At 46.6% G+C, this 13337-nt stretch overlaps 1 protein-coding gene across 1 annotated transcript in view; it reads left to right on the forward strand.

Annotated features, from left to right (window-relative positions):
* adhfe1 (alcohol dehydrogenase iron containing 1) overlaps positions 1-13337 on the forward strand; it is a 40562-nt gene that overhangs the window by 24461 nt on the left and 2764 nt on the right. The window contains exons 9-12 of the mRNA XM_056293148.1: positions 2733-2885; positions 3363-3461; positions 8471-8549; positions 11963-12059. Of these exons, the coding sequence (XP_056149123.1) occupies positions 2733-2885; positions 3363-3461; positions 8471-8549; positions 11963-12059 (428 nt within the window). The remainder of the gene's footprint in view (positions 1-2732; positions 2886-3362; positions 3462-8470; positions 8550-11962; positions 12060-13337) is intronic.

A 13337-nucleotide genomic window follows, 5' to 3' on the forward strand; every position in this document is an offset into this window, starting at 1 on the left:
GAAGCGGACCCTTTAGGGCTTTCTTCATCTCGAGGTATTTATTCCCTGCGCTTCCTGACCATCTCAGCCGCATAACCATGGTGGAGGTAGAGACCTGCTGCCCCCCGTTGGATTTTACCCTTTTCCCACGCGTCTCTCAGTCAGCACCATCTCCTTGCTTGGGAACGCCTGGAAGGGGACAATGGTGGGGCTTCGGGGCGGTGTTTTTGCGCAGGGGAATCAATGTGCCCCCTGTATTTTCAGATCCAGGTCCTGTGGTACCGGCAGCTCGCTTCCAAGACGTTTCATGATAGACTTCCCTCCTCTGCCTCTGCCGCCCCAAAGATGCGCGTGTTGCGTCTCCTGGACCGGGACCATAGGTCCGTTAGTGTTGCCTGCAGGCTCTTTGTTGTTCCAGGAAGGTGCAGAGCGCGTCGGTCGCTGCTTCAGCCCAGCCCTCCACCTGCTCCACTCGGCAGCCCTCCACCTGCTCCACTCGGGTCTCCGCTTCGCCCACTCGGTCAGACAGACTCTGCATTTCCGTCGTAAGTGTAACCGGTTATGTTCTTGCCCGGTGCGGGATTCGATACGAGGTGTACTGCACCACAAGGCGACGTCACTAACCGCTCGGCTAAAGGGTCAGACCCGTTAGCTAGGGGCTAAAGGGTCTTATTTACTAGTTTACACAAGGTTATCGAGTTAGCCGTTGATTTCTTGTCTCAGGCGGTTAATATCCTGTCGCAGGCAGTCACCGTCTCCCTTGGGATCCACTTTTAACTCCTTTATTGCCCTAATGAAGTCTCCGGGGCCCGTGCTCGTTCCCGGACTCCTCTGGACAACGTTTGTCAGCATGCTCTACAGGTGCTGGCGTTGCTCATGTTCACCGCCGGGGCCGAGACGCCTTTGTCTTGAGTTTTGGGCCTGCTTTCCTCTCTTTTGGATTTTGTGATCCTGCCCTTGGTGATTCTTCTCCCACTCATCCAGCCCGTACGCTGGTAAATATCGAGTTAGCCAGTTATTTGGAGGGAAATTTGCGATTGCTCTGGGAGCGCACCTTCACCATGCGTCTGACTACTCCATGGGCAAACCGGAAGTCGGTCAGGAAATGACCTTTTGCCCCAGGCCACATCTCTTATCGGGGGCCTTGGAGAAGAGGGCACCTTAACAACCAAAATACAAGTTCTCATGGAAAGTCATTCTAACTTAGCAGACTGAGGTAGTTCTCATACATTCCCATTTTTTTTGCAAGCTTATATCAGTGGGCAGTTTTCATAGGTGTTATTTATTAAATGATGTTTTGTAATTACAAAGTCAAAATACATAGTATCACTCCAGTGCTAACGTTTTAGGGCAAGATTCACTTAATAAAGGTGGTGTCACTGTGCTCCACCATGTTTCTGCAGCAAACAAAAAGACAATAGGCCAAGACAGGGTGACGACGCCTTCACCAACGTGGGGCTCCGGATTCATTTGCATTTCTGCTCAATGGAAAAATTCATAGGAGAGTAAAAATAGACTGAGTCTAACTTCGTTAAAACACTTCTGTTGCATTTCTTCATTTGTAAGGATGATTTCTTGTGGGGTTTTAGCATCAATTAGCTTGGCAGGGTTTGATATTTACCATTTCCCTGCTGACTCTTCCCTCCACTGCTGTCCTAATCCCCAAATCGTCTTCATCATGGAGCACTGATCGCCGACGTTACACCTTTATAAAGATGAAAAGAGAAGGATGAAGAGGGATGACATCATTGTTTCTGGACAGAAAAGAAAATGTAGTTTTCTGCTGTCTACTTTACAGCTTGGTCCGGCCCACTATTAGAACAATGACACAACACCATTTTCTTTTTAAATATACTGTAACGATTGGGGAAGACGGTTGCTGGACTCATGATGGCTATGCGCTGGGGAAGCGCAAGAGATTATGGGACTGTTAAACGTTTGTGTTCAGATTGTTATAATTTATGTGTTCAAATGTTTGGTTCATGTTGGGATGTATTGTTTGTTTTGGAGTTGACTCAGATTGGGTAGACGACAATGTTACTGCCTGGCTGACTGTAGGACTGTGACTAAGATTTCAATAATGACCTTGATAGGGGAAGCCATTCTTTGGCAACCATTGGGGAGGGGCAGAATAAAGGAGCACTCCTGGGGTCGCGCGGTGTATGGGACACAGGAGCTGCCATTAACTGAATCCTTGCCTCTTGCCTCTCCTTTCCCATTAGTTCTGTTTGGTTCTGACGGGGTGTAAAAATGAAACAGCACTCTCGGGGTCGTGCGGTGTATTGGACGTGAGAGTTGCGAATAAGAGATTTCTATCTCTCCATTCCATGCCAGCTCGCCACAATACAGTTATTTCAATTTATAATCGAAGCACTTTGTGCCACCTCTTCTCGCCATATTGAAAATATTTTTAGAGCAGAATGGTTGACAAAAAGGACGCAAAAGTGCAATGAATTTTTTGACAGAAAACCTAGAAGATCAGGGTGAATTCCGACTCATTTGATGTCATCACTTAAAAGGTGTGTTAAATTCACCCCAGCTGAGATTACTGGTTGGTTATACAACCTGATGGCAGCAGATTTTCATTGGGCAGTCGGGAAGGCCAATGCCACCTCTCTTGCTGTGGTAAGGCCGGTTGTGAACAGTGTTAAAAGAAAGCAAGGTGGTAAACATGTCCAGTAGTTAATCAACTTGCTTATAAAAAGAGACCCTAATGTGAGCTTTGTGACTGGAGCTGATTCCTTTCTCTGCAGCCATGCCCTGGAGTCCTACACTGCCCTGCCCTACAACCTACGCAGCCCCTGCCCCCCCAACCCCGTCAACCGGCCTGCCTACCAGGGCAGTAACCCAATCAGCGACGTCTGGTCCAGGCATGCCCTTCAGGTGGTCGCCAAGTACATGAAGAGGTACGTCAGTTCTATGGGAGACTTTAGTTAACCAGGAAGGCAAAGGAACGCAGACACATTAAACAGGCAGAAAAGTAATTTAAGCAGAGATGAAGACAAGAGGGAGGATTTGAGCAGAAGAAGTGTGAAACTGGGTCCAGACAATAGACAAAACTCTACAGTATTAAACAAGGATATAAATCCATGATCAGTACCGGAGGTTTTAGTGTTAACCTATTGTGTTGGTGTGAACACCACACACTTACATCCGTTCAGATCTGGGAGTGGACCAGTACAACCACAGCCTTCTACTGGTAGTCACTGGGAGCTGCAAGATTACTTGCAGTTGGATGACATTGACTGTTCCCAGATATTATTTTACTGGTGACTAGCAGAATACTGTGCACAGTAATGGTTTTACCTCAGAGTATTACTTTTACAACAGTCATCATCATCTGTTTTTTAACTGCTATTCTGTTGGTTTCTCCGTTTTCACAGGGCAGTGAGAGACCCAGAAGACATGGAGGCTCGCTCCAGCATGCATCTGGCCAGTGTGTTTGCTGGAATTGGCTTTGGAAATGCAGGAGTGCACTTATGGTGAAACCAAGACCCAACCATCAATATAGACCGACCAGACAGACAGACAACACTCCATGCGAAACAGAAAACAGATGCTCACATCTGATAAATCCTTCACACATCAGAAATAACATAGAACAGGAGAAACAAAGGCAACTCAACACAATCAGTAAATGTTTAATAGAGAATTAGCAGAGAACACAAACCTGAAGCCTTAAAGTCAGATTTATACCATCATTCTATCTCTGTCACTTCTCTATCATCTATCATCATTTGGGGGTCACAGTAATATAAATTCTCTTTACTGTTAGAGCGTTGTGCCTCTGACATCTGACCTCATTACTGTTGGTGTTTTAGGATATTAACGCATCCATCTTTTCTTTATACTGGACACACAGCTCCAGCTTCTCATCTACAGTTTAAAGTAACCAAATGGTTCGGCAAAGCTAACCTGATGCTACAGCAGTCCGTCATACTGCTCATTTCATAAGTGAAATGTCCATTTGGCAATTTCTGTAAGGACCTTGTTGTGCCTCCTCCACCTGTATCGGCCTTCGTCCAGTGCTTTGCGACATTCAGTCAAGATGTGATTCAGGGTACAAAGGGTGCGCCACACTGCTTGCAGGATGGTCGTCTTGTTCGCCCCAGATCTTTAGATTGTTTGGAGTTGGCAAGAGGTCAGCAACAGCACACAGGAGGAAGGTCAACTTGCCCTGGGCAGTACCCCAGAGTTCCTCCCAGCACAATGATCATTCGATAGCCTGGTCCCACTGCATCCACTGTCCTTGGCAGGTGAGCCCTACCGCTTTTACATGGTGGTCTTCTTCCGCTACCTCTTGGACCCTCTGCACCACGAGTCCTGTCTTGCCTTTGGCATTGGCCATACTGCATCTCTTGATGTTGTGGTTTCCAAGTTCTAGCCATCCTCGACAGACTACCCCAATGATCTCCTGATGTTTCCAGTATGCTTCTGCTTCCCTGTCTGCTTCCTGAGGCTTCCACTTCTTGCCACACTTAATGATCTTGTTAGCGTGTCTGATTTCACATCCTCAGACAGTAGCAGTGTACTGACTGCTCTTGCTTTGGTGGCTTTGAATTCTTCCACCACTGATGAGAGTGGTAAGCGGAGCTTGGAGGTCTTGCTGTAGTTGGAGGGATACCCAGCCATCTTTGCAAGAATTTCCTGCACACTGTCTCTCCATTGTTTCCACTTGAGTCATAGAGAAGTCATATAGCAAGAATGGCCATTGCATTCTGGGTATGGTGCCATACTGGAAGCACCACATCTTAAAACTTCCAAGCAGCTGGTTGTTGTTATTTACCTTGAGCCAGATGTTTAGTTGAGCCATGGTGTCTTTGAGGTTGCCACTGTCCTTAAGAGTGCTGTGATAATTCTTTCCAAGGTATTGGAGCCCTTGTTCTTGAATCTTTGGAATCTCAGCCCCTTGATTAATGATGATGCTTTTTATCAGCTTTCCTTTCAGAATACTTAGGCTCCTAGATTTTCCTGGGTTGAATTACATCTGTGACCATGTAGCCATCTTCTCCAGTGAACTTAGGATCCATCATGTTCCTTGGATGGAGTCATCACAGTTATATCATCCATGAATGCTCCGCAGGCTGTATGTCTTATTATGGCTTCCACTTTTGGCCCTCTACATTGCATTCCTCCTGCCTTTAATAGTAGGTTCAAGCAGCCACAAACAGGACCACTGATATTGTGCATTCTGCCCTGATGGCCTTCTCAAGCCTTTGCCATTTGGCGTTGAAATTTCCCACGGTGAACCTCATTTTCAGCGAATCCCTGTGTGACATTACAACCTTGACTACTTCTGATGGAATGTAGAAGTGCTCCAATGCATCTTGGATCAGCTGGTGAGGTACGCTTGGGTAGGCTTTGGCAAGATCTATCCATATGACTGAGAGTGTGTTTTGTTGCTCTTTGCTTCCTTGATGATCACTGATTTATGCTCCAGACATCCTGAGTACCCCAGGACTCCTCCTTTCTGGACACTTGTGTCAATGTACTCTTTGGTGAGTAGATACGATGTTAGTCTTTTATTAATGATGGACCAGAATATTTCCCTTCAACGTCTAGCAGGGAGATCTCTCAAAACTGGCCAAGTCCTAATGAGTTCAGTTCTTTAGGGACAAAGCAGCCCTCAGCAAGAGTCCAGAGCCAGAATTCCGGCTTTTTCTTCCAGACTGTCTGCATTGCTTTCTTCAGTAGCCATGGGCAGTTTTTGTAAATTTTGTAAGTGGTGCCTGATGGACCTGGAGCAGATCCTGCTCGAGCTTTTTCTACTACTGCCCTTACTTCATCAAGAGTGAAGTCTGGGGCATCCGGGTGGCATGGCAGTCTATTCCGTTGCCTACTAACACAGGAATCGCCGGTTCGAATCCCCATGTTACCTCCGGCTTGGTTGGCCGTCCCTACAAACACAATTGGCCGTGTCTGTGGGTGGGAAACCGGATGTGGGTATGTGTCCTGGTCGCTGTATTAGCGCCTCCTCTGGTCGGTCAGGGCGCCTGTTCGGGGGGGGGGAGGGGACTGGGGGGGGGTAGCATGATCCTCCCACACGCTATGTCCCCCTGGTGAAACCCTTCACTGTCAGGTGAAAAGAAATGGCTGGCGACCCCACTTGTATCAGAGGTGTCAGGAACACAGAGACTGGCGGACACAAATGCAGGCAGGCAGGCAGTAACCAGTTCTCAGGGTCTTTAATTCGGTCCAAGGGTCAAAATCCAGAAAGGCAATCAGACAGGCAGAGGTACAAAATCGGCAGGCAGAAGACTTCAAGAACCAGGCGGAGACAGGAGACTGAGACTCGGAAACCAGGAACGAAACAGTCAGCCACGGGGATACTCTCTAACATGAAACGCTGGAATGCTGCTCTAGGAGACAAGACAATCTGGCACTGACACACGGGGGAGCACTGGTTAAATACACACAGGAGGGACGGGATAACGAGGCACAGGTGAAACACATAAGGGCGGGGACAGGTAAGCACATGGGGAACAGGACGTGAACACAGAGACAAGACTATCAAAATAAAACGGGAAACTGACACATAACAGACCCTGACAAGAGGAAGCATGTGGAAATCTGCACCCCTCATTGGATCGGCAGAGGGGGTTGAGCAGAGATAGGGATGGCTCAGAAGAGTGGGGTAATTGGCCGGATACAGTTGGAGAGAAAAAGAGGTGGAAAAAGAGTGAAGTCTGCCATGTTGAAGGGGGTGCGTGGCTTGAGTGTTGGGAGCTGGAAAGGACAGTTTCCAAGTGGAATGTCTGCTGGGGTTGCCATGTGCTGCTGCTATACTATTCTCTAGTTCTTCCTTAGAACATATCAGTCTCCCACTTTTAGGCTTTCCGAGGAGGTCAGCTGTGAACTGGAATGGGTTGTTAAAAAAGGTGTTCCTCTGTCGATGCTTTTCTCTCTGCTTTTGCTGGATCGTCTCTGTCTTGCGAAGCCGGAGTAGGTTTTTCACAGTGCTGAGCTTAGTTGGGTCAGGACTGCTTTTCCCCCATCGTCTGCTTTCCGCCACCTTTTCTTGAAGATCCTTAGTTCTTCACACAATTCTATGATCTGGTACTGCTTCCTACAGGGACTCACTGGTTGCTTGAAAGTTTTGCCTTCCTTCACACCAAAAGCATCTTGGCATGCCTGATACACAACTTGCACCATAGTCTTTATCTTCTTGCTTGCATCTCCTTTCACGGTGTTGTCAAGGATGACACTCAGCTCTTCGTCCAATTGTGCCCATCTGCAATCTGCTGCTGATCGAAAATTCAGCTACGGCTTCCCCTCAAAGCCGTGCAGGCTTTCAGATTCACCCCCTCTTGTGCTCTGAGCAAGTTGAGCAGAGAGGTCTGGGGCACCATGGTTTGCCTCCTGGCCCTGGTCCTCCTCTGACTGACAAGCAGTGCTAATAAATAAACTCAGAGATAACTCTCTGGGTAGTATCAGGTGCTTTGCATTGCTGTAATTGCTTTTTGCACTTAGACTTGCCTTGATGAATTTTCACGTTGCGTTCATGCATAAATATTCCATTACAGATGTTGCATCTTCTTTTGGCTTCACCCTCCTGTCTTGCAATCTCATAGTCCTTATCCCATTTTCTGGGACTCTGGCCATGCGATCCGTCCTTAATGGTAGACCCCCCCCCCCCGCCTTCCTCGGTCTGCCTAGGGGTAGTCCATCTGTTTGGTATTTGTAGTTTGCTTATGCAGTGCTTCGGGGTGCTAGCCCCAACACTCTTGCATGCCATCTCTTTCACGGATGTCCGTGGGCCTTCCCCCACTGCCAATGGGCCTTTTCCCATGGTCACAACAATACAAGTGAAATAAACACCAGAGATGCTTTTCTACAAGCAGGAACTGCAGGAGCTACTTAAGATGTTGCAAGTTACTCCTCTTGATTGTATTCCTTGGTGGCAGGGTTGTCAGAGCATTCGTATTGGGATGAACCCTTCTGCATCTTCAGCAGGTATCTCAGGGTCACAAGCATTTTGCCCCTTAGCCTGTACACCTCACCTGAGTGGAGCAGCAAAGACCAAGTTAGCCTTCACCTGCAGAAGGTTTCCAACTACATGAATATACATTGTTTTTTTGCTAAATTCTCTGTTTTCGCTTTGCTGTGCTGTGGTAGAGCGCCCCCTGCTGGTAATCTATTGTAGGCTATGTTGTAGGATGTAAATAGATTTAAAAAGGACCATTAGAACTCAGTACGAGAGACTGCTTTAGCAGCATGTTAGCTTTGTCTGAACCGAGGAAAGGGTTACACTGAAGGAGTTTGTGGATCTGTCCTCAATTAATTACATTTAGGTGTAGATGACAAGCTGAAGTTGTGTGCCCAGTATGAAGAAACGGATGGATGACTGACAATGAAACCTACTACATCAACACTGAGGATAAAACAGACTTCAAGACATACGAACCGTTGCTTTAAGTTTGTTTGCTGTTGGTTTCATCCTCTCAGGTTAAATGACTAACATGTAAATCTTTCCTATGTTGATGGTGTTTAGTCATGGGATGTCCTACCCCATCTCTGGTAATGTGAAGACATACAGGGCAAAGGACTACAACGTGGATCACCCTGTGGTAGTAAGATAACCTCTGTACTGGTCTGGTCCCAGTATGACCAGTTTACACCTGTAGTTTAAAGGGACAATTTGCCGCTAATAATCTGCACGTGCAGCCAGTGCTGGTGATCTAGTTTTATAAAACTATAACCTCTTCAGTTCAATTCAGTTCGACAGATAAATTGACGTTATCCTGTCAAGATAGCTGTTCTACATTGACTACATATACCAGAATGCATTGCGGAAGAGTTTCCCATTGGCGGAGATTAGAAAACATATATCTCAGCCCACCAGACATTTTTTTTTTAGATTATTTTTTGGCATTTTACACCTTTATTTGTTAGCAATAGTAGAGACAGATAGGAAAGGCAGGGGAGAGGGAGGAGATGATATGAAGCAAAGGGCTCAGGCTGGATTCGAACCCAGGCCACTGTGGTAAGGACTCAGCCTTGATACGTGGTACACGCGCTAGTAGCTGAGCCACCAGGGTGCCCCAGTCCATCAGACTAGTAGTTCTTCTGTCGTGTCTGTGAATGTTCTTCTGTCATTCTTCTGTCATTCACTGTCCTCAGTGGATAACAGACGTAAACCAGTTTACTACAGTGGGCTATACAAACACCGACAAGTATCGTACACATTGTAGAGCTGCACTGCAATGATTCATACAGAGGAAAAGGATAAAAATTGGCAAAACTTCCTTGCAATGTAGATTTGTTAGGACACGTGACCCTCCCTTAGCACGTGGTTGACTATCACTTATGGTGATCAGCGCCTTTAAGGATGCACCCCCCCCCACGTCACCCACACACCCCTAAACGGATGAATTCATTAATTCAAATACCAGTATGGCATGTGCTTATGGCATATGTATGGCAAAGGAGCACCACAGATGTGATGTTTGCTTTGAGAGTGTTGATTGAGAAGTATAGAGAAGGCCAGACGGAGTTGCATTGTGTCTTTGTAGATTTAGAGAAAGCATACGACAGGGTGCCGAGAGAGGAGGTGTGGTATTGTATGAGGAAGTCGGCAGTTACAGAGAAGTATGTAGGAGTGGTGCAGGATATGTATGAGGGCAGTGTGACAGTGGTGAGGTGTGTGGTTGGAATGACAGATGGGTTCAAGGTGGAGGTGGGATTACATCAAGGATCGACTCTGAACCCTTTCTTGTTTGCAACGGTGATGGACAGGTTGACGGACGAGATCAGGCAGGAGTCTCCATGGACGATGATGTTCGCAGATGACATTGTGATCTGTAGCGAGAGTAGGGTGCAGGTGGAGAGCCTGGAGAGGTGGAGGTATGCACTGGAGAGAAGAGGAATGAAAGTCAGTAGGAGCAAGACGGAATACATATGCATGAATGAGAGGGAGGACAGTGGAATGGTGAGGATGCAAGGAGTGGAGGTGACGAAGGCGTATGAGTTTAAATACTTGGGGTCAACTGTCCAAAGTAACGGGGAGTGCAGTAGAGAGGTGAAGAAGAGAGTGCAGGCAGGGTGGAGTGGGTGGAGAAGAGTGTCAGGAGTGATGTGAGACAGAAGGGTACCAGCAAGAGTTAAAGGGAAGGTTTACAAGATGGTTGTGAGACCAGCTATGTTATATGGTTTGGAGACAGTGGCACTGATGAAAAGACAGGAGGCGGAGCTGGAGGTGGAGGAGATGAAGATGATAAGATTTTCACTGGGAGTGATGAAGAAGGACAGGATTAGGAATGAGCATATTAGAGGGACAGCTCAGGTTGGACGGTTTGTACATCAAAGAGACTGGAGCCTTTATCCCGAACTGGTCTCCCAGATTTGGAGCAGGGTCGCCAGAGTGGAGCAGGATCTGTTTGCCATACGCGGAAATGCACAATGTGCTCTCTGGTTTTCAATGAGTGCTGAGGACAGTCCTCTGCTAGGGGTGGATGAGTTTGCACATCAGCCATGGCCCAAGATGCTCCTTTACGCATTCCCACCAGTTCCACTAATCCTTCGGTTCTTGGACCAGATACGGAAAGAGAGGCTTCCGGTGATATTGATAGCCCCGGAATGCACGGGCACTGTGTGGTTCCCACGCCTGCAGCGGCTGCTGTCAGGCTGGCCATGGGAACTCCCGTGGTAGCGGGACGCTCTCTCCCAGGTGGAGGGAGTAATCAGGGATTACCTGATGACAGGCCAGTGTTTGTGGGCTTGGCCGCTGAATGGGAACGCTTAGTGAGGCTGAGCCTGGCACAGGACGTTGTGCGCACTGCTCAGAGTGCCAGAATTGCGTCTAGAGCGTCTTATGCAGCCAATGACGGTTTTTCAGCGTTGGTGTGTAGATAAGAGCTTGCCCCCTGCCCCAGTGCTTTCATTCCTGCAGCTGCTAGCTAGTGGACAGGAATTGAGCTTGTAGCACGGTAAAGACGTGTGCTGCTGCTATATCATCCTGTCACAAAGGCTTCAGTGACAGATCAGTGTTCAGTTACTCGCTGGTGAAACACTTCTTGAGAGGTGTACGGAGGCGTACTGGCTCCTCAGTGGTGTTTAGCGCTGGTTTTACATGCGATGGTTAAGGCTCCTTTCTGAGCCTTTGCTGCATCAGGTGTCGCCTAAGACAGCCCTGCTTTTGGTGCCGACGTTTGCAGAGAGAGTCCGAGCGACTTGTCTGCTCCATCATGTCTCAGGACACAGGGTGATGGCCACTTGGCTTCCCATTGAAGTCAATTTGTCCTTACATTATTTTTTCCTATTTACATTTTTCATGACATGATTTTGCACGGAAGTACATTTTATTTGTACAGCCCAATATCAGAAATTACAAATGTGCCTCAGGGAGCTTTACAGCAACACAACATCCTGTCCTTAGACCCTCACATCAGATAAGGAACAACTGCCTAAAAACCTTTAACAGGCAGAAACCTCAGGGGGCGCAACAGAGGAGGATCTCTCTCTCAAGACGCACAACGTGCAGTGATGTTGTGTTACACAATACAACACAATTATAATGATATTATAAGATATATGAAGAATATGATGAGGACAAGCAGTGTCCAGACACCACCGAAACAGCCCAGGACCTGAGCCACGCCACCACCATCACCATGTAGACAAAAAAAAAAAAGAAAGAAAAAAGTAACACATCTTAATGAGAAAAGGATATAACATTAAAACAGGATAACACAATTATTTAGAAGAAGATGTAATTAGAAGTTAAAGGGGTTGGTACCTGCATCAGTTCCTTTGAATGGTCTGCTGACTGTAAAATGCTAATTATATTTTGTCAGACTGAGACTCTGACTAGCTCACCAGCATAACAGTGCCTCACATAATTCACTTAGTCTAGTTGTGTGTGTCCAGTTGAAACCCCACAGAATAAAGAACAGCATGAATCATGGACAGGTAACTACTACATCACCACACACACACACACTTGTTGCAAATTAAAGACTGAGTGTGCTTGTGCTCTACCCTCCAGCCTCATGGCCTCTCTGTGGTCCTCACATCTCCAGCAGTCTTCAACTTCACTGCCCCCATGTGCCCAGAGCGCCACCTTGAGGCTGCACAGATCCTGGGTAACTCTACACAGCTCACAGAGAGCAGCTGAGATGCAGACAACAGAGCAGAATGGAGGAGAGCCTTAACTGGGTCATTAGAGACCCTTCACTGGTCTGGAAGCTAAACTACAGTCTAACCCGAGACATCAGCAGTAGAAGGGTAGAGTCCAGCAGGAGAAGCTCTATTGCTATGAACCAGTTTGTAAAAACATCTACTGCTCTGACTCGGGTTGTAAAAACATCTACTGCTATGACTCAGCTTGTAAAAACATCTACTGCTGTGACTCAGCTTGTAAAAACATCTACTGCTCTGACTCAGGATGTAAAAACATCTACTGCTGTGACTCAGCTTGTAAAAACATCTACTGCTGTGACTCAGGATGTAAAAACATCTACTGCTGTGACTCGGGTTGTAAAAACATCTACTGCTGTGACTCAGCTTGTAAAAACATCTACTGCTGTGACTCAGCATGTAAAAACATCTACTGCTGTGACTCAGCATGTAAAAACATCTACTGCTCTGACTCAGCTTGTAAAAACATCTACTGCTGTGACTCAGCTTGTAAAAACATCTACTGCTATGACTCAGGATGTAAAAACATCTACTGCTATGACTCAGCTTGTAAAAACATCTACTGCTGTGACTCAGCTTGTAAAAACATCTACTGCTCTGACTCAGGATGTAAAAACATCTACTGCTGTGACTCAGCTTGTAAAAACATCTACTGCTGTGACTCAGGATGTAAAAACATCTACTGCTATGACTCGGGTTGTAAAAACATCTACTGCTATGACTCAGCTTGTAAAAACATCTACTGCTGTGACTCAGCATGTAAAAACATCTACTGCTCTTACTCAGGATGTAAAAACATCTACTGCTGTGACTCAGCATGTAAAAACATCTACTGCTATGACTCAGCTTGTAAAAACATCTACTGCTGTGACTCAGCTTGTAAAAACATCTACTGCTGTGACTCAGCATGTAAAAACATCTACTGCTGTGACTCGGGTTGTAAAAACATCTACTGCTGTGACTCGGGTTGTAAAAACATCTACTGCTGTGACTCAGGATGTAAAAACATCTACTGCTGTGACTCAGCTTGTAAAAACATCTACTGCTATGACTCGGGTTGTAAAAACATCTACTGCTGTGACTCGGGTTGTAAAAACATCTACTGCTGTGACTCGGGTTGTAAAAACATCTACTGCTGTGACTCAGGATGTAAAAACATCTACTGCTGTGACTCAGCTTGTAAAAACATCTACTGCTATGACTCGGGTTGTAAAAACATCTAC

The sequence above is a fragment of the Lampris incognitus genome, chromosome 14 (assembly GCF_029633865.1).
Source record: "Lampris incognitus isolate fLamInc1 chromosome 14, fLamInc1.hap2, whole genome shotgun sequence".
In the NCBI taxonomy this organism is placed as follows: domain Eukaryota; kingdom Metazoa; phylum Chordata; class Actinopteri; order Lampriformes; family Lampridae; genus Lampris; species Lampris incognitus.